At 34.9% G+C, this 21,738-nt stretch overlaps 1 protein-coding gene across 3 annotated transcripts in view; it reads left to right on the plus strand.

The window, feature by feature from the left end:
• Positions 1-21,738, plus strand: part of TUSC3 (tumor suppressor candidate 3) — a 251,700-nt gene that overhangs the window by 131,507 nt on the left and 98,455 nt on the right. For all 3 annotated transcript variants that reach the window (XM_047715981.1, XM_047716000.1, XM_047715990.1), the window contains exons 4-5: positions 450-590; positions 4,732-4,872. In XM_047715981.1, coding sequence (XP_047571937.1) covers positions 450-590; positions 4,732-4,872 — 282 coding nt within the window. The remainder of the gene's footprint in view (positions 1-449; positions 591-4,731; positions 4,873-21,738) is intronic.

Below are 21,738 nucleotides of genomic sequence, written 5' to 3' on the forward strand. Positions count from 1 at the left end.
GAGCAGAAAGAGATTATCATTGTGGATTTCTCCTGTAATCTGGTAAATTCAGGTTGTTTAGAACAAAAAATGCTGGTTTCTGATAAAATCATCATTTTTAAGAAGTCTTTAAATTTTTAATAGAGAATTTAATAATTTGACATTAATGTTCTTATGCATTTATATTTTTCAACAAGTGCCAGTACTTTTTCTTTAATAACTGCTTATGTGAAATAGTACATTATATGTGAGGGTTTCAAGAACTTAGTCAAACTCACAAGTTTTTTTTCAGTCAGTAGTATATTACAATGAATAAACACAATAATTAAGCTCTGGAAAGCCACTTGAATTTTCATAATAAATTCTATCTCTTTAAAATTCATGCAGAAAAAAACATAAAATGTTAGATTAATGAGATATAAAGATTGCTGCAATATTACATTTATTATTTTTTATCTTATGTTTTACAGCTCAACATGAATTCTGCCCCTACATTCATGCATTTTCCTCCAAAAGGCAGACCAAAAAGAGCTGATACTTTTGACCTTCAAAGGATTGGATTTGCTGCTGAACAACTAGCAAAGTGGATTGCTGACAGAACGGATGTTCATGTATGTTTTTATTCCCTACAGTTTTAATAATAGACTAAATAGTTTGGTTTGTTACAGCACTGTAGTAAGGCCAAAGGATTCTTAAAATTACTCTATAGAATATTTTTCCTTGTTTAGAGAATACCATGTGGTAGCATAAGCTGAATTTTGACTGAATTAGGTGAATTTAAATGGTTTTTAGAATAATGGTATATTGGCATTTTAAGAACCATTAAAAAGTTCACAAGTTGGCAAAAAGTAATTTCAGAGACTAAAATATATATGGAATATTATTCAGAGGTATTAGTAAAGAAATTCTAATTAAAAAGTGTACTTTTTATTTAGCTTTTGGGCAAATACAAATGATATACTACTTTTCATGAACCATGTGAGAAAATATGTATACTGTTCTTTGAACTATGGAATAACTTAATTCTAAGTGTGTGTAATGTCTTTATTTTACGTAATTTAACTAATTCTACTTCTAGAAATTTAACCTAAGGATATAATTAGGGATGATTCAATAGAAATATAAATAGAAATATTTTTTAAATAACATTCATTGTAAATGGAAAACAATTAGAAATAAGTGAAATGTCTAAAAATAGGAGACTACTTAAATGTACTATATAGCATGGCCAAAAATGGTCTGCAGGTATATTTGACATAGAAAGCAGCTTAAGGTTAGAAAAATAGCCTTTATAGTATGATCTAGAATTTTGTTTTAAAGCATAAATATAATGTAGATATGTAGAGAGTTTATTTAGGAAGTAAACAAGCAAAAATCTTGATGATAGTTAATGTCTATGGGGAGGGCTTAAGGCTGCTTTATTCTTTTATCTCACCAGAATTTTCTATAGAGAACAATTATAACCAGTAATTTTAAAGTACATTTGTTCTAGAATATGCAGTTTTTACCATAAGGTGTAAACATATTTATTCTTAGTCAAGATGGGTGTTTGACGTCATTGTTAACTCTTGTCATCCTTTTTCTGTAATCTTTGGCAAATATTCAGTTCTGCAGTGGTATCATTTAGTTCATACAAGATACTAAGTGTAACATTGAAAAAGTACTATTAATTCTTTATAAGAGTTACTGAATTTTCATCAGATGTGATTCTAATCTATTGATGATATCTACACTTTAAGTTATATGATAAATATACTTTTGTTAAATATTTGGAAATAATTTCAACCTTTTTCACACATGAAAATAATGCAAATAGTACCAATGTGTACCTTTATCAAATTCACCTATATACTTAACATTTTACCCCTTTTGCTTTACCACTTTATTCTCCCCCACTCCTATCTATATATATACTTCATAGACGCACATATATTTCTTTTCAGAAGGTGAACTGCATTTCCTGAGACATACATAAAAACAGTACGGATATCACCTTCACAGATTTACACTGATGTAATATTTTTATTTGAGCTACTATCCATATTCTATTTTGTCAGTTGACCTAAAAATACCCTTTAATAGCATTTTCATGCCTCCAGTACAAGATCCATTCTAGAGTTAGTCATTGGATTTAGTCATCAGGTTTTTTTTTTAGCATCTTTTAATCTGGAATATTTCCATAGCCCATCTTTGTCATTTAAATGCATTGACATCTTGAATCCTTTTTCACTTTTTAAATAGAATGATCCTCATTTTATTTGCCTGGTATTTATTTTTTTCTGATTTTTTTTCTGATTAGATTCTATTTACACTTTCTTAAACATAGTACTACATAGGTCATGTTTTGGTCATGATATCTGTCTTGACTCTCATTGATGATCTTTAATTTCGATTATCTGGTCATGGTGTTTTCCATTTCTCTGCTGTATAATTACTGCCCTGCCTTATAATTAGTAAGCTGTCTGTGTGGAAACACCTTAAGATCAGAGAAATATCATACTCCTCATCAAAATTCTTACCTAGATCTAACATCCATTGGTGATTTTTCTTTGATCCAGATTTTACCTAACTGGTTGCAAAATGATGATGTTCCACTTCTCCCTCCATATTTCTACTTAGCCTTCAGCATTTTACTGTGAGCAAGAATTCTCCTCTCCTACCTATCAGTCATTGGTAGGGACTCATGAGTTGCATTTTTTTCTCCAGTGGTTAGTAAGTTACTACTATACTTTAAATATTTTGGTACTAAAATTGTTCTAGATTTGACTAGCAGAATCTTCTTTATGCTGGCTCATGTCAGTGTGACATCTCTCTGTCATTTTTTTTTTTAAGATTTTATTTATTTGTCAGAGTGAGAAATCGCAAGTAGGCAGAGAGGCAGGCAGAGAGAGAGGGGGACGCAGGCTCCCAGCTGAGCAGAGAGCCCGATGCGGGGCTTGATCCCAGGACCCTGAGACCATGACCTGAGCCAAAGGCAGAGGCTTAACCCACTGAGCCACCCAGGTGTCCCGCTCTCTGTTATTTTCTTTTGAGCATTTTCTTACTTTCCTGACATATTTCAGGCTTATCTACCTAATCTGCCCTGTGTAGAACTCAATTATACATCTGTTCTCAGAGCCTTGGTTTATTTGAGAAATACTATTAGAACCAAGATCTGAATATACTTGGAAATCATGATTTCATAACAATGCCATCTACTTTTTAAAAATAGCTTTTATGTTTTAGTGGACACCATCAAGAAAATGAAAAGACAACCCACAGAAGGGGAGAAAATAGTTACAAATCATTTTTTGACAAAGGACTTATATCTAGTATGTATATAGGGATTTTACAACTCAATAATAAAAAGACAATGCAATTAAAAAACAAATAATCTGAATAGACATTTGTATAAGGAAAATATACAAGTGGTTAATAAGTAAATGAAAAGATGCTCAGCATCATTAGTCATTAGGAACATGCAAATAAAACCTACAGTGAGTTAGCATCCCATACCCATTTAGGTTGGCTGGAATCAGTGAATGAGAGAAAATATTGGCAAGGAAGTGGAGAAATCGGAATTCTCATGCACTACCAGTGGGAATGTTAAATGGTACAGCCACTTTGGAAAACAGTCGGGCAATTCTCAAACCAGGAAACGTGGCATTACTATATAACCCAGCAATTCGACTCTTAGGTATATAGCCAGGATAAATGAGAATGTGTACCCACACAAATTCTTGTATCAGAATAGTTATAGCAGCATTATGTGTAATAGCCACAAGGTGGAAAACACCCAAATGCCTATCAACTGATAATTGATATCAAATTGTGGCATTTCTGTACAAAGGAATGTTCAGCCATAAAAAGGAATGAAGTACTGAAACATGCTACAAGAAGAACGTTGAAAACATCATGCTAAGTGGAAGAAGCCAGTTACAGAAGACCACATATTATATGAAAAGTTTAGTTAAAAGAGTAATCTGTATAGACAAGAGTAGATTCATGGCCTTTTAGTGTTGTAGGGTGAGGGGTGTACCAGGGGGATTGCTGAAGGGTTTTCTTTTGATGTGATTGGAATGTTCTGATGTTGACTTTGGTGACAGTTACACAACCCCCTGAATATACTAAAAACTATTGAATTGTACACCAGGTGAATTGTATGGTATATGTATTATATGTTGGTAAAGATGTTAAAAAATGTTAAAGATGTTAAAGTGTCCCAATTTGGGGGCGCCTGGGTGGCTCAGTGGGTTGGGGCCTCTGCCTTCAGCTCAGGTCATGATCCCAGAGTTCTGGGATTGAGCCCCACATCGGGCTCTTTGCTCGGCAGGGAGCCTGCTTCCTCCTCTCTCTCTCTCTGCCTGTCTCTCTGCCTACTTGTGATCTCTGTCTGTCAAATGGATACATAAAATCTTTAAAAAAAAAAAAAAGTCCCAATTTGGAATAATAAATAAATTACACTCCCATTTCCTCCCCCTGTACTAGATGACCCCATGTTTCATAGGTGAAACACAGCAGTTGTGGGTTAAATATAGGTAATGTGTGTGTATATTAACTGGTTACCTAAAGCAGGTCTTTTTACATAGCCATAATGTTGGAAGCCATATGTTTTTGATTTGTAAAGAATAAAAGGAGTTAGTTCCACAAATGAAAAGTAGGGTGTCACCTTTCTGAGGTTTTGGAATTGAAAATTGGAAAGACTAGGATATGGTCAAGAGAAAAAACAGTTTACTTTATTCAGCTCTAAAAATTTTCATTTCATGTTTGCAGATTCGAGTCTTCAGACCACCCAACTATTCTGGCACCATAGCTTTGGCCCTGTTAGTGTCACTCGTTGGCGGTTTGCTCTATTTAAGAAGGAACAACTTGGAATTCATCTATAACAAGACTGGCTGGGCCATGGTATCTCTGGTATGTTATTACAGTATACTTTTTCTCCTTATTTCTTTGTAAATAGTGTAAGTTGTATGGTTGCTGATTTTCAACAAAGGTGTCAGAGTAATTCAGTGAGAAAAGAATAGGCTTCAGCAGATTGTGCTGGAACAGTCAAATATCCTCAAGTAAATAATGAACCAAAACCCTTAGCCCACACCACATATAAAAGTTATTCAGAATGGATTATGGTTCCAAGTGTAAGACTAAAATTATAAATCTTCCAGAAGAATACAAAATCTGTGTAACACAAGCATAAACCATGGAAGAAAAAATAAATTGGACTTAAGATTAAAATATTTGCTCTTCAAAAGAATCCATAGACTCAGAGAAAATATTTGGAAAATACATGCTTATGGGGCATACATCTAGAATATGTGAAGAATTATTGCTACCAAGAAGATAGGAATCATGGTTTTAAAAAAACAGACAATGTATTTATAGGTTAGATGGCATATGTACATACTAGCCTTTCTCTCCTGCTAATAGAACTATAAACCTGGAGTCAATGCAAAGCTGCTCAGGTATTTGGTGTTTCTAAAAAGTAAAGGTCAGCCAGCAGATCAGATAAGAAAACCCACATTCAAGATGACATTTAATTAGCAGATAAAAAATTATCAACCTTCTACATCTTCTATTTTGGTTTTCTTTGACTTGAGTTTGGGCAATTTGGAGCAGACAGAGAGGTATCTAGGAGATACCTCTAGTTCAGGCTCAAGGATAGTAGAAGAGATTCTTGTGTTTTTTGTTTTCTATTTTCTTGTACCTCAGTTCCTCAGGCGATCCCGTGGTAGAACAGTAGAGACAATGAAAGCAGTTGGCAGTGGAAACTGTAGGAGCCAAACTCTTAAAGCAGAACCTTCCTCACCATGACAAAATTAATAAAACTATTCACCAAAAGAATTAAAAAGTCAATTTTACTGTTTAATAATTCAGAAAATGGGCAAAAGATTTGATGCGATGCTTGACCAAAGAGCATAGACAAAGGGCAAAAAGGCACATGCAAATTCTATGGTAGTGAACTCAGATCTGGCTTAGATGTTCTTGTGGTCCAGTAAAAGTTTCTCTTCTGTATACTGGCATATATCCTGTGAGCCACCTAAGGCAAAGTGACAGGGTCCTATTAAAGAAAATACTGAACTCAGGAGCCTCCATTTTATGGTTGGTAATTTATTGATTGACTGCAGTACTTGTAAGCAAAAATCCATGTTCTGCACCTGGGGATTAAAAAAATAGAGAAAGAGGTTATGGTCTTCCACTGCTGGCTTTCGAATAGCCATTCTGATCCCTCCTCAATTTGAGACACTGGATAGAGGTTAAGAGCTTAAAGGATATGAAAGGCCCTTGTGGGGTCTTCTGTGGAGACCAGGATATCAATGTTGTAAAATAAGGGTGTACAACTGAAAAAAAGGAGAAGGTGGCCTGGTTAATCATGTAACACAAGTAAGTACCCTTTCGGAGAACTGCTGCATTGAGAACCCACACTGCTGAGTAAAACAATGTATAAATCTAGAAACGTAGGCTTTTTGTTTGTTTCTTTGCTATCTATAAAGAAAGGAATCCCCACCCCATCCCAGCTTTACTGAGGAATAACTGACATACAACATTGTGTGAAAGTTGAGGGTATACAGTGTGATGATTTGATACCTGTATATATTGCAAAATGATTACCATAATAAGGTTAGTTAATACCTTTATCACCTCATATAAATTACCTTTGTGTGTGTGATGAGAACATTTAAGAATACTCTCTTAGAAATTTCCAAGTATATAATATAGTATTTTTAACTCTAGTCACACTGCTATAAACAATAACCTTAGAACTTACACATTTTATAAATGGAAATTTGTACCCTTTGACCAATATCTCCCTGTTTTCCCCACCTTACAGATTCCGGAAATCACCATTCTATTCTCCCTTTAAGATTCTGCATATAAAGGAGATCATAAAGTATTAGCCTTTCTTTGTCTAACTTATTTTACTTGGCATTATGCTGTCTGGGTCCATCCATGTTGTTGCAAATGGCATTATTTTTTTTAAAGGCTGAAATATGTGTATGTGTGTATATATGTATCACATACACACACAATAGAGATACATGTATATATACATATATATGTATACACACACACACACATATATCCATCTGCCAATGAACACTTAAGTGGTTTCTATGTCTTGACTATTATGAATAATGATGCAATGAATATGGAGGTACAGATCTCTCTTTAGGATGGAAATATGACTTTCAGATACATACCCAGAAGTGGGATTGCTGGATCATATGCTAGTTATATTTTTAATTTTTTAAGAAAAATCCGTGCTGTTTTCCATAGTGGCTATACCTTTTACCCTCTCACCAACAGTGCATAAGTATTCCTTTTTCTATATCCTTGCCAACAACTGTAACCTCTTATCTTTTTGATAATCATTCTACTAGGTATTAGGTGTTACTTCATTGTGATTTTGATTTCCAATCCCTTGATGATTGGTAATTTTTGACCATTTTTTTCATGTACCTGTTGGCTATTTTTAGGTCTATTTTGGGAAAATGCCCATACAGGTTTTGTGCCCACTTTTTAATTGGATTTTTTTTTCTTGAGTTCTGTGAGTTTCCTACACATTTGGACTCCTTTTCCAACATATGATTTGCAGATTATTTTCTCTTATTCTTTAACTTTTCATTTTGTTGATGGTTACCATTGCTTTGCAAAAGCTTTATAGTGTGATATAGTCCCATTTGTTTACTTTTGCTTTTGGTGTCATATTCAAAATATTGTCAAGACCAGTGTCAATGAGCTTTTTTCATATGTTTAAGCCTTTAATCCATTTTGAATTAACTTCTGTGATTGGCATAAGATACGTGTTCATTTTCATTCTCTTGCATCTGAAGATTTACTTTTCTCAGCACTTTTTATCAAAAAGACTATGCTTTCCTCATAGAGTATTCTTTATTCCCTTGTCAAATACTTGTTGTTTTGCCATTTTGGAATTTATTTATTTTTTATTTTGTTCAGTTAGCCAGCATGTAGTAATAACATCATTAGTGTTTGATGTAGTGTTCAAGCATTCATTAGTTGCATATAACGCCCAGTGGTCATTGCCACACAAGCCCTTCTTAATATCCAACACCCAGTTACCCCACGCCCCTACTCCCTCCCTTCTGTAACCCTCAGTTTTTTTCCTGGAATGCATAGTCTCTCATGGTTTGTCTCCCTCTCTGATTTCTTACCGTTCAGTTTTCCCTCCCTTCCTCTGTGGTCCTCCGTGCTCTTCCTTATGTTCCACAAATAAGTGAAACCATATGATAATTTTGTTTCTCTGCTTGACTTATTTCACTTAGCGTAATCCCTTCCAGTTCCATCCATGTCGATGCAAATGGTGGGTATTTGTCCTTCCTAATGGTTGAGTAGTATTCCATTGTACAATACATTCCATTGTATCCATTCATCTCTTGAAGGGCATGTTGGGCTCCTTCCATAGTCTGGCTATTGTGGACACTGCTGCTGTGAACACTGGGGTGCACGTGCCCCTTTGTTTCACTACATCTGTATCTTTGGGGTACTGGTAAATACCAAAGATACAGATGTAGTGTCAAATACTTGTTCACAGTGCTTGTGTGAGTTTATTTCTGGGCTTGCAATTCTATTGCATTGGTCTATTTCTGACAGTACCATTGTTTTGATTACTTTGTAATATACTTTGAATTCAGGGAATTTTGTGCTTCCAGGTTTGTTCGTCTTTCTCAGTATTGTGTTGGATATTTGGCATCTTTTTATGGTTCTATACAAATTCTAGGATTTGTTTTTCTATGTGAAAATGTCATTGGAATTTTGATAGTGATTGCATTGATTTTTAGGTAGTGTGGACATATTAACAATATTAATTCTGCTCTGTGAACACAGGTATTTTTCCATTTGTTTTCTTTCTTTCATGATTATCTTTGACGTCCCTGGTTAAATTTATTCCTATGAATTTTATTGTTTTGATGCTATTGTAAATGGGACTTTTTTTCCTTTTAAAAATTTTTTTTATTAACGTATAATGTATTATTGCCCCAGGGGTATAGGTCTGTGAATCATCAGGCTTACACCCTTGACAGCACTCACCATAGCACATACCCTTCCCAATGTCCATAACCCAGCCACGTAAATGGGACTTTTAAAAAAAAAGTTTCTTTTCAGATGTTTTGTTGTTAGTCTATAGCAACATAACTGATTTCTATATATTGGTTTTGTATCCTGAAACTTTACTGCAATTGGTTATTAATTCTAATAGGTTTTTGGTGGGGTCTAGGAATATCTGTATATAAGATCATATCTACAAACAATTTTAATTTCCTCTTTCTGATTTGGATGCCTATTATTTCTTTTTCTTGGCCAATTGGTCTGGGCTTCCACTGGTCCAGGACTTCCACTATGATCCTGAATAGGAATGATGATAGTGGGCACCCTTGTCTTGTTCTTGATGTTAGAGACCTTCCAGCCTATCATTATTGAGTATGATGTTAGTTGTGGGCTCAACAAATAGGGATTTTATTATGTTGAGCTACATTTCTTCTGTATCTAATTTATTGAGTTTTTCTCATGAAGGATGTTGAGTTTTATGAAATACTTTTTCTGTATCTATAGAGATGATCATATGGTTTATTTTCATCTTTCTTCCTATTAATATAGTATATCACCTGTCTTATCCTTATTGAACCCTCCTTGCATACAAGAGTAAATCCCTCTTAATCGTGGTGTATAATCTTTTGAATATACTGTTGAATTTTGTTGAGAATCTTTGCATTTGTATTCATCAAGGATATTTATTTATAGTTTTCTTCTAGTGTCTTTATCAGGCTTTGGTATCAAGGTAATGGTGGCATCATAAAGTGAATTTGGAACAATGAATTCTGGAACACTGAAAAGAAATAAAGTGAAAAAAAATAAAGTGAGTTTGGGAAAATTTGAGAAGGATTGTTACTCTTGAAATTTTTGGTAGACTTCACTAGGGAAACTGTCTGATCCTGGGCTTTTCTTTGTTGGGAAGTTTTTAAATCCTGATTCAATCTTCTTACTTGCTACTGGTCTCCAATTTTCTCTTTCTTCATTATTCATTCTTAATAGGATCGTGCTTCTGGGAACTTTTCTATTTCTTTTAGGTCATAAATTTCTCAGGGTATGTTTGTTCATAGTAGTCTCTTCTAATCCTTTGTATTCTTGTGGTATGAGTTGAAATGTCTTCTTTGCTTCTGATTTTATTCATTCAGTTTTTTCTTCATTTAGATAATGGTAGTCAGTTTTATCATTTTAAAAAGCCAGTTCTTTGTTTCATCATTTCTGTGGGTTTTCCAGTTTTTATTTCTGCTCTAATTTATTTCCTTATTTTTGCTCATTTTTGGCTAAGTTTGTTCTTTTTTTCCTACTTCCCTGAGATAGAAAATTAGGTTATTTCAGATAGTCTTTTTTCTTATAGGCATTTATTACTGAAAAGTTCCCTGTTAGAACTATTTTTGTACCATCTGGTAAGTTTTAGTATATTGTTTCCATTTCCTTTTGTTTCACAATATTTTATCTATTAGTTGTTTGGGAGTGTGTTCTATAGCATATTTGTGAGCTTCTAGTTTTGTACCATTGTATTTGAAGAACTACTTAGTACAATTACCATCATAAGTTAGCTAAGAACTTGTTTTGTGACCTAACATATGGTCTGTCCCATAGAATGTTCATTGTACACTTAAGTGTATTTATTCTGCTGCTGTTGAATGGAGTGTTAATTTTATGTCTGTTAGGTCTATTGGACTAAAGTATAATCCAAGCCCATTGTTTTCTTATTGATTGGATGAGTCATCTCCTGTTGAAACTGCGGTATTAGAATCCCTGACTACTGTACTGCTGTTTTTTTTCTACCTTCAAATATGTTACTGTTGGTTTAATATATTTAGGTGCTGTGATACGGTCATATATACTTAAGCTATTATATTTTTTGGATGAATTGACTCATTTTTCATTATATAATGACCCTATTTATCTCTTGTGACCATTTTCCACTTCAATTCTATTTTTTTCTGATGCATGTATAGCTACCCTATTCTATTGGCTTCCATCTCCATGGAATCCATATCCTCTCTTTGAAAATATTTTTCTCCTTGAAGCTGAAAGGAATGTCTAGGGGGCACCGTATAATTGGGTCTTCTTTTTTTATCCATTTATCCACTCTATATCTTTTGAATGAATAATCCATTTTCATTTAAAGTCATTGTTGACAGATAAGGACTTATTAATGTCATCTTAATTGTTTTCTGCTGCCAGAGGGCCTAGGATTTTATTTTTTTGGCAGGCGGGGGTAGGGGAGTCATTTTGTCACTCTGCCTCAGTTGAGCATCTAGGAAGTATTAAAACCGTGAAGGCTTCTCAGTGCACTTTGAATCTGGAAAACAATCCAAACAGGCCCATGGGACTACTAGTCGGGCAGGTGGAACATGTCCCTGTAATCTAGGAATTGTGATGTCTAAGGAACAAAACACAGACTCAGAAAAATAAAATAAATTCCATACTTCCCCCACCCACAGGGTGGGGTGGCGGGGAAGAATCAGTCACTATATAAGAGGATACTGGCAGCTGTTTCTGGCTGTTTTATAAACTGATGAATTTTTACAGTGGTACGTTTTGACTTCCTTCTCTTTTTCTTTTGTGTATTTTGTGTAGTTCTGCTTTGAGATTACCATGAGGCTTACTTGAAACATCTTATGAGAGAATAGTCTGTTTTTCACTGGTAATTTAACTTCAGTAGCTTACTAAAACCACCATTTACTTCTTGTTCCCTCTGAGGGGGGACTCAGCTTTTTATACCTTCTGTTGATCCTGTAAAAGTAGGCTGGGTGCTGAATGCTCTGGTTTGTGTCCTTTCTCCTCATCCTGCAGAATCGGGGTGGCTTTCTGCATTTGGCCAGAAAGACTTTGTCTGAAAGACTTTGATTGCCTTCAGAGTGTGCACAGGCGACAGAGGATAGAAGGGTGTGTAGGTGATGCCCATGGAGTATTGAGGGTGCCTGTGGGCCAGCTCAGGGGGAGTCACTGTTGAAGTCTCTTCAGCAACTCGGTGGCAGGCTTCCTGACGGATTGCATCAGGTGGTTCTTAGGATCTGCATTTTTTTGATGTGTTCCATTCTGAGGCCTGGCTGCTATTCTCCACCAGTTCATTGCCCCCTAGTTGTGCATTGTATGACTCAGTATTCTGGATGGAGTAAAAATTGTGTCTCTGTCCATCTCCCACACAGCTGGGGAGGCCAGGTGCTCACTAACACACACTCAGTTTCCCCTGTGGGAGAGATCATGGGAGAAGTTCTCTCTGGGCACTGAGCTGTGCCCTCAGTGGAGGAAACTGAAACTCTTCTTTTTAAACCCTCTCCAGTGCGTCTATTATTTCATTATTATTGTTGTTCCATTGGTGCTCTGGCATATCTCTGTTGCACTCAACCTCCTCAAAGGCATTCTTGTCCATAGGCGACTGTCAAAAATCAGTGTTTTGTAGAGAGGAAGTGGTAGAATGCTCTTATAAACCATGGTTCTTAGAAAGTCAGTACTGTCAATTTTACTACATATAAAAAGCAAGTTTCTTAGAAAATATCACCTGAAATTATGTCAGGAAAAAATTTAAATTCATAGTATATAAGTAACCATTAGTTAAGTTTAAACATTTGCAAATCATCCTTGAAAAGTGAAAAAGTCCAGTAGTTTCTAAGTCATTTTTAGCAAATATTCAACAACTACTGAAAGCAGCACAGCCACTGTAAGATGCCCGCTGTCATAAAGACCCTTTGTTAATGAGAGCAGCAGAAAGCCCTAAGGGGTGCAGCGTTATAGTGGCAGGTATCAAAAATTGGCAAGAAACATTTCTTCCCAGACAATGAGGACCCTGTCTGGAGAAGGAATACTTGTGGTGGGACTTTACTTCGATAGAGAAGGATTACGTGGGCAGGTGGTAAAAACAGCTCAGGCAATGAGTGCTAAGGGACCAGAGATGGCAGAATTCAAAGTACAGGCAAAGATCGGCCCAGGAAAACGAGTGGTTTACCTGTGAAGTACTGATGGTGTTTCTCAGTGGCAGTGGCTCATGAAGAAATCAAGGGGCGTGAAGAGTTAGTGGAAGAAGTCTGCCTGAAATAGGTAAAGTTCTGAGAGACGAAGGAGGCATGGCTACACAGAGGCACCATATTTTAAGGGAGTAGATAGTTTTCATTAACAACAACAACAAATTGAACCCCTAAGCTATGTGGTCTTTTGCTTGTAGCCAGTTCACCAGTTCAAGAAGAATGGGTCCTATTCAAACATGAGCAATATTGACACAGCATTTAAGAGAGTATCTGTGCGTAGCTGTCACAAGGCAATAATTTACAAATGAGAGCAACTTTTCCTGCAGATACAGAAAACTTGCCAGAAAGTTAGGTGAAATTGCAAAAATAAATAAATAAATAAATTACTCTAGTATGGATGATGAAGTACTTGGAGGAAAGACTGTAAAACTAAGTATGAGAATTTAGAGGTGGCTAGAAAATAGGAAGTAGTAATGTGGCATATGATAAATCTTGCTTATGAACATGGACTTGAAGGTTTTTCTTTAATAGTACTACCAACCAAATTTAGCTGTATATAAAATAGCAAAAGTCAGGTTGTAGGAATGGTTGATTAAGCTGTAGAGGAAGTATAAATTAATTGAAAACTATCACAGTAATGGCTTAAAAGTATAAGTAGTGTCACTAATACCATAGAGATTACTTAATGTTTGCCATTTATGATTCTAAAAAGTTAGCAAACTATAAATATAAGTGAACTTTCTTAATTAGGTAAAGGATATCTTAAAATGTCTAGCAAATATCTTATTTAATACTGATAATTTAAAATAAAGCCTATAATTACATACTACTAATTGTTAGTGGTATTAGTCAAAGCATAAGAATAGAAAAAGAAATGCAGGGAATAAATAAATGTAAATGAGTAGACATGTCCATATTTACTTAGGATTGTCCACATGAAAAATTTATCACCATTTATGGAGAACCAAAAATAAAAATTATTACTGGAGTTGAACAGGTTTTCTGAATTCAAAGTCACTATCCAATAATCACGACTATTTTTATACAGTAAGCAATTTAAATATGTAATTGAACACAAAATCTTTAATAAGAAGAAAAAATATACTTAAATATATTTTTTAGATTACAAAAGGTTTTTTAAAATTTTTTTTAATTAAGTAATGTTAGTCACCATACACTACATCATTAGTTTTTGATGTAGTGTTCCATGACTCATTGTTTGCGTATAACACCCTCATTGCAATACGTGCTCTCCTTAATACCCATCACCAGGCTAACCTCCCCTCCAAAAAAAAAATTAGCCCTCAGTTTGATTCCAGGAGTCCACAGTCTCTCATGGTTCATCTTCCTGATCCCACCACCCCCCCCCCGCTTCATTTTCCCCTTCCTTCTCTCAGTGTCCTCCATGCTATTCCTTAGGTTCCACAAATAAGTGAAATAATATGATAATTGCTTTCTCTGTTTGACTTACATCACTTATCATAATTTCCTCCAGTTCCATCCATATTGATACAAATGCTGGGTATTCATCCCTTCTGGTTGCTGAGTAATATTCCATTGAAACTTTGGACCACATCTTCTTTATCCATTCATCTGTTGAAGGGCATCTTGGCTCCTTTCACAGTTTGGCTATTGTGGACATTGCTGCTATCAACATTGGGGTGCATGTGGTCCTTCTTTTCGATACATCTGTATCTTTGGGGTAAATACCCAGTAGTGTAATTGCTCCCTCATAGGGTAGCTGTATTCTTAACTTTTGAGGACCCCCCCCACACTGTTTTCCAAAGTGGCTATACCAACTTGCATTCTCACCAACAGTGTAAGAGGGTTCCCCTTTCTCCGCATCCTCTCCAACATTTGTCTTGCCTTGTCAGTTTTTGCCATTCTATCTGGTGTAAGGTGGTATCTCAGTGTGGTTTTGATTTGAATTTCCCTGATGATGGCTAATGATGATGAATAATTTTTCATGTGTCTATTAGCCATTCGTATGTCTTCTTTGGAGAAGTGTCTGTTCATATCTTCTTCCCATTTTTTGACTTGATTATTTTGGTTTTTTGGGTATTGAGTTTAAGAAGTTCTTTATAGATTTTGGATACCAGCCCTTTATCTTTCAAGACACGTCTCCAAAGGCAAGGGAAACAAAAGTGAAAAAGAACTTTGGGACTTCATAAATATAAAAAACTTCTGTACAGCAAAATGAAGAGGCAACCCATGGAATGGGGCAAGATATTTGCAAATGATAAAAAACGTATATGACTAGAATTTCAAAATTCAGACTACATGTGTGTATATATTTATAGCTAATTGTTGCTTTATGCCTTCATCTTCATGTGGTAGTCCTTTATCCTCCTGGTTTTATTTTCTACAAAGAATTAGTAGTCTTTATGATTGAGTTGGATGTGATAGGACAGGTTAAGACAACCAGGCATGTCACATTATAGCATAGCATCTATCTTCAATAATACCTAGAGTCCGGAAATTCAAAAAGAACCTCTATGACTTTCTCATATATGGAGAAAATATCTCTCTAGTAGATAGAGAAAATACAAATTTGAAGTTTGGGCTTTTTCATTAAGTTTAATATTTTCCTACTTTTGATAACTGAGTTATAATGGATTAATTATACTCTAATATAATTGGATACTAGAGTTATCTTAGTTATCTTAGTTCAAAAGTGTTTTGGGTTTTGCTTAGGCTGGTTTTCAAGTTGCTTCATTCAGTAAAGCTACCCAGGTTTTTTAATGAAAATATAGTATTTGTTTCAGTGTTTTTGTAAAGTTAAAAGTTATTTAGTATTTAGTGTTTTGCCAAATCTTGTCACTGTTTTAGTCTACCAAAACACTGATAATGTAATCTCTCTGAATTAGACTCAGTTGACAATAGCATGCCTTCATTATTTTCCTCCCCAGAATTGTTGTTGTAAGCTAATAGTAACCATCACTACTATTTATTGAGTCTTTTCCTTCTTTGGGTTATGTTTTATGTACTTATTTAAAATGATAATGGAAAGGAATTTGTATTCTCTTCCTTTTATGAACAAGGAAACTAAGATTCAGCAAACTTAACTTGTAGCTTACACAGCTAGAAAATGATTGGCTAGGAGTTGATCCCATGTGTCTTACTTCTAGTTCTAAATTCTTTTAATGATTCTGGGCTTCTCTAAATTGGGACATGTATCTCATATGTTGGATGTTTAAACCAATGGATGTAGCGAGCCATTATGACTACAAATAAATGCCTGAAGTTTTATATGGTGCATAAATGTTAAATACTTGAACAGATAAATTTTCTTCCATCCTCTGCTACATCATGCAGATTTTGTATTTCTGCTTTGAATCTTTGGAATCTAATTACCTTGGCATAGCAGAAAATATTCTAACATTCAGAAACACATACTTGAGAAGGAAATCTTGGCAAGTGTGCACACTCCTCAATGGCAGACTTTAGAAGTTAGTAACAGGCTGCAGAGTACAGACATGTTTTCAAACAATGTATTTTAAAACTCTGGTCTGATGACAAAATGTTGAATTTAAAAAGCTCCTCCTCTTGAAACTTTCCTGCTTTTCATTAATATAGAAATATACAAACCGTGATATTTTCCTTAGCTATAGATAGCTTATGGAAACTAATTTGAATCTTCATTCTGCCTGATAGCCACCACTACCCTCACCAAACATGACTATTTATTGTAAAAACAGCTAGACTGAAGTGGGAAAAAAAATGGATTTGTTCATTTCTAATCTTACCCAATTCTTAAGATAGCCTCACAAAGTTAAGAGGCGAACTAAAATGCTAACCCATTGATTCAGATTTTCAAACAGTTGTGTGAAATAACCAATATCCCCTTTTCCTTTGGGAAAGATAATGTTTGTTAGTAATTTTTCTCTGATGAAAGATTGGATTGCACAGAAAAGGAAAGCTTCTAAAATAAAAATAATGAATTAGACCAGACCATTTCTATAATACCAAAAACTGTATGCAAATGAGAATAACGAGAAAAAGTTTGTTAAAGAAGCTCTGTCCACATACCCATTTCTTGGTAAAGAACAAGCCTGTACAGTTAGCATTTGGATATTGAACCTTTGCAGAAGTATCTCCCAGGGGATTACTGTGTTACACATCCTTAGTTCTATAGACTATTCTATTGCTAGGGTTTTTTTTTTCTTTTTCTTTTCATTATTCATATTATGTTATGTGACTTACAGGCTGAGAATGTGGTGTTTCCTGGAGATAGGAAGCTGTTCATAGAGCTTTAGGGTATAGATTAGAGACAAAGTTTGCAATTTCCTTATATGGAGGAAGATATGCAAATATTTAAAAAGTATATTAGAGCTTCCTGATTCTGAGTTAAAAAAAAAAAATAGGTAAAGGAGTATTCATAAGTTCCTCCTGGTCTTGAAAAAAAAATGCTATTAACTCCTGTTTATAAGTGGTGGTAATTGTTTATAGAGCTGAATAAGCATTGATTCTGGTTTTACTCCATTTTCCCTTCCTCCATCCTTGAAAGAAGAAGGATGATAAACAATAAGCTTATACATTACCTGTTTTATGATGAGTTTAAAATAGAATGGTTGGGTAAAATATTGAACTACACTGCTACATAATTTTAAGGGGTATAATATAAATCTATAGTTTATAGTTTTCAGAAATAAATGTTGACTTGGAATATCAAAATGAGTTAAAATGTTATGTTTTGTAGCCCTTAGCACAGATCTTCATGGCAGCCTAAAGCTCTTCATAGATGGCTGTCATTTCAAAGCAGAAATATAAGTGTGATAGTTATATTCATTTCACATGCAAAGAAAAATATCCTAAGAAGTTGCAATTAAAAACGTGAAATATAAATATCATTTTTAAAAATCTAATAACCCAAACTTTATTATCACAGTAAATCTTAGTAGGACAGAGCAGTTTTCTGCCTTTTAACACTGATGATCTATATTGTAAGATGATTCACATACCTTAATGTGTCTTCTGTCTCAAAGAAATTAGATCAGTTTAATTAAGTTTTGTGACAAATTTAAGCTTGAAATTAATACAAACTATTACATGAGTTTCACATTCCTGAAGGGTTCTTTGGTGTCTGCATATTGTGTTGTATCAGTTGAAATGTATTTCTTGTGACCATTCAAAACTGCAAGGTGGCTCTCACATCACAATGATTACCTTTCCACATTTATTTGAAATTATGTAACTTCTAATATTATGCATGTACTATCTCTGTGGGTTTTTTTTTTTTTTTTTTTTTTTTTACTTTGTTCTCTTTATAAGTGAGAAGCAGGTAAGTGCTGCTAATGTTTTTTTCAGTGAAGCAACTGCTGTTTTTAACTTGGAGTCATTTGAAGATGGGTATGTCTTTTTGCAAATTGGTAGTTTCTGTATATAGCCTCATGTATATTTTTGTGTTAGGACTATGGCAAGAATATAATGAAAAGATTTCATATATTTTTAGGGTACCATTTTCTTAATGTAGTTCCTTTTTGTGTAATGAGGACAGACAGTAGCCTCAATAATTAAAAGAACATCTTAAAACTACTCATACATGAATGGACCTCCTTTTTCTTTCTTTTTTAATGTTGTGTGGTTGCCCTAGTCTTTTGCTTGTTATAAAGTCGTAATTAAATAAACCTCACTATGAAGACCCAATACTCGGAATGACTATCTAGCTTCTGTACTCCATGCCACTCACTGCTAACCTTAATCCAACTCAGTAGTGGTTATAAGTAATACTTGTTGAGACAGTTATGTTCAGTGTGTAACTCCTTTCCATGAAATAAAATATTTAGTCTCAAGAAGGATACTGCCTACCTTTTTTTCTTTCAATTGCAGTGTATAGACTGAGTGATAGGAAATAATGGTTATACTATAAATTTACTACAATTAAAGTCACTTATCATTAGTAGAAATGAATAGTGTATGAATTTTCTGATGTGGTTGTCTCTTGTTACTCTGGTAATTATACTTAAAGTGAAGAAGTCATTAAATTATTTGTAATATAACATTGTAAGGACATGGACTGTAGAGAGGATTATATAAAACAGGATATTTTTAGTGTTTACTATAAAGTGAATATAGTTGACCTTTGAACAAATCAGGTTTGAATTGTGTGGGTCCGTTATATGCAGATTATTTGTGATAAATACAGTACAGTACTGGTAAGGTATTTTCTTTAGCTAATTTTAAGAATAAGTATATAATAGGGGACACCTAGGTGTCTCAGTCAGTTGGGTGTTTGACTCTTGATTTCAGCTCAGGTCATGATCTCGAGGATGTGAGACAGAGACTGCTTCAGATTCTCTCTCTCCTCTTCCTCTAGTCCTCACCTCTCCCACTTTTAAAAAAGTGTTTTATTATTTTTTAATTTGAGAGTGTGTGTGTGAATGGGGAGGGGCAGAGGGAGAAGAAAGAGAGGGAAAGCAAAAGAGAGAATCTGAAGCCAAGTTCTTTTGAGATCATGCCCTGAGCTGAAATCAAGAGTCAGTTGTGTAACTGAGCCACCCAGGCACCCCTCTTTTTTTTTTTTATTATAGTCTTTATCTGGTTTTGGTATTAGGGTAATGCTGGCCGCATAGCATGACTTTGGAAGTTTTCTATTTTTTTGATACAGTTTGAGAACAATGGGTATTAACTCTCCTTGAAGCATTGGTAGAATTCACCTCTGCAGCCATCTGGTCCTGGCCTTTTTGTTTGTTGAGAGTTTTTGGATTCCTAATTCAGTGTCTTTGCAGATTATTAGTCTGTTCAAGTTTTCTATTTCTTCCTGTTTCAGTTTTGGTAGTTTAAGTGTTTCTCAGAGTGCCTCCATTTTTTCCAGATAATCTAATTTGTTGGCATATAATTGCTCATAATATTCTCTTGTATGTATTTCTGTGGCAGTGGTTGTTGTTTCTTCTTTCTCATTTGTGATTTTATTTTTTGGGGGGTCCTTTCTCTTTTTTGCGAAGTTTGGCTGAAGGTTTATCAATTTTATTGATTTTTTTTTCCAGAGAACCAGCTCCTGGTTCCACTGGTCTGTTTATTGGGTTGGGTTTTTTTAGTTTCTATATCTTCTTTTGTTGTTCTTTTTCTAGCCCTAAAGGGTGTAATGTTAAGTTGCTTGAGACTTTTCTTGCTTCTTGAGGTAGGCCCGTGTTGCTATACACTTTTGCTTAGGACTGCTTCTGTTGTGTCCCAAAGATTTTGGACTGTTTTGTTTTCATTTTTTCCATGTATTTTTTAAAAATTTCTTCTTTGATCTCCTGGTTGACCCATTCATTATTTAGTAGCCTGTGGTTTAACCTCTATGTATTTGTGGTCTTTCCAAATTTTTTCTTGTGGTTGACTTCTAGTCTCATATCATTTGGTCAGAAAGGGTACATGGTATGATCTCAGTCATTTTGTATTTGTTGAGCCCTGATTTGTGACCTGTTATGTGGTCTACTCTGGAGAATGTCCCATGTGTACTTGAAGAATGTTTTGGGATAGAATGTTCTGAATATAACTGTTAAGTCCATCTGGTCCAGTGTGTCATTTGAAGCTATTGTTTCCTTATATATTTTCTGCTTAGATGATCTGTCACTTGATGTAAGTGGAATGTTAAATTCCCCTATTACTCTATTATTATCAATTCTTTTTTGTTTTATATATTTGGGTGCTCTGAGGTTGGGGGCATAAATATTTACAATTACTGTATCTTCTTGTTGGATTGTCCCCTTTATTATGATATAGTGCCCTTCTTAGTCTTCTTGTTATAGTCATCGCTGTAAAGTTTTTCTGAGGTAAGTTGCTACTCCAATTTTCTTTCAAAATCCCTTTGTATGGTAAATTTTTCTCCATCCCCTCACTTTCACTCTGCAGGTATCTTTAGGTCTAAAATTGGTCTCTTAGAAGCAGCATATAGATGGGTCTTGAATTTTTAATCCATTGTGACACCGTTTTTTTTTTTTTAAGATTGTATTTATTTATTTGACAGATAGAGATTACAAGTAGGTGGAGAGGCAGGCAGAGAGGAGGAAGCAGGCTCCCCGCTGAGCAGAGAGCCCGATGTGGGGCTCGATCCCAGGATCCTGGGGTCATGACCTGACCTGAAGGTAGAGGCTTTAACCCACTGAGCCATTCAGGCGCCCACTCTGTGTTTTTTTATTTGAACTTTTAGTCCATTTACATTCAAAGTAAGATCTTATTTATGTATTGTCACTTCTGGAGATTTCTCTGATCCTTCCTTGTCTTTGTCACTTTGGGTCTTTCCAGTCAAAGAGTCTTCTTTAGTATTACTTGCAGGGCTGATTTAATGGTCAGTGAACTCCTTTAGTTTTCGTTTGGGAAATTCCTTATCTCTCCTTCTATTCTGAATGATAGCCTTGCTGCATAGAATATTCTTGGCTGTGGATTTTTCTCATCCAGCACGTTGAATATATCATGCCACTCTCTTCTGGCCTGTTAAATTTCTGCTGAGAAATCTCCAGCTAGCCTTATGGATCTTATGAGTTAAGGACTTCTTTTAACTTGCTGCTTTTAAGATTTGTTCTTTATCAATATATGTCTTGGTGTTGGCTTGCATTTGTTGATTTTGATTAGAAGTTCTCTGTGCCTCCTGGATCTGGATGTCTGTTGCCTTCCCAAGATAAGTGAAGTATTCTGCTATTATTTTTTGAAATAAATATTCTACTCCCTTTTCTCTTTTCTTGTTCTGGGACTCCTATGTTACTACGTTTGACGGAGTCACTGAGTTCCCTAAGTCTATTCTCATATTCCATAATTCTTTCTCTCTTCTGTTCAGCTTCAT

The sequence above is a fragment of the Lutra lutra genome, chromosome 2 (assembly GCF_902655055.1).
Source record: "Lutra lutra chromosome 2, mLutLut1.2, whole genome shotgun sequence".
NCBI classification, from domain to species: domain Eukaryota; kingdom Metazoa; phylum Chordata; class Mammalia; order Carnivora; family Mustelidae; genus Lutra; species Lutra lutra.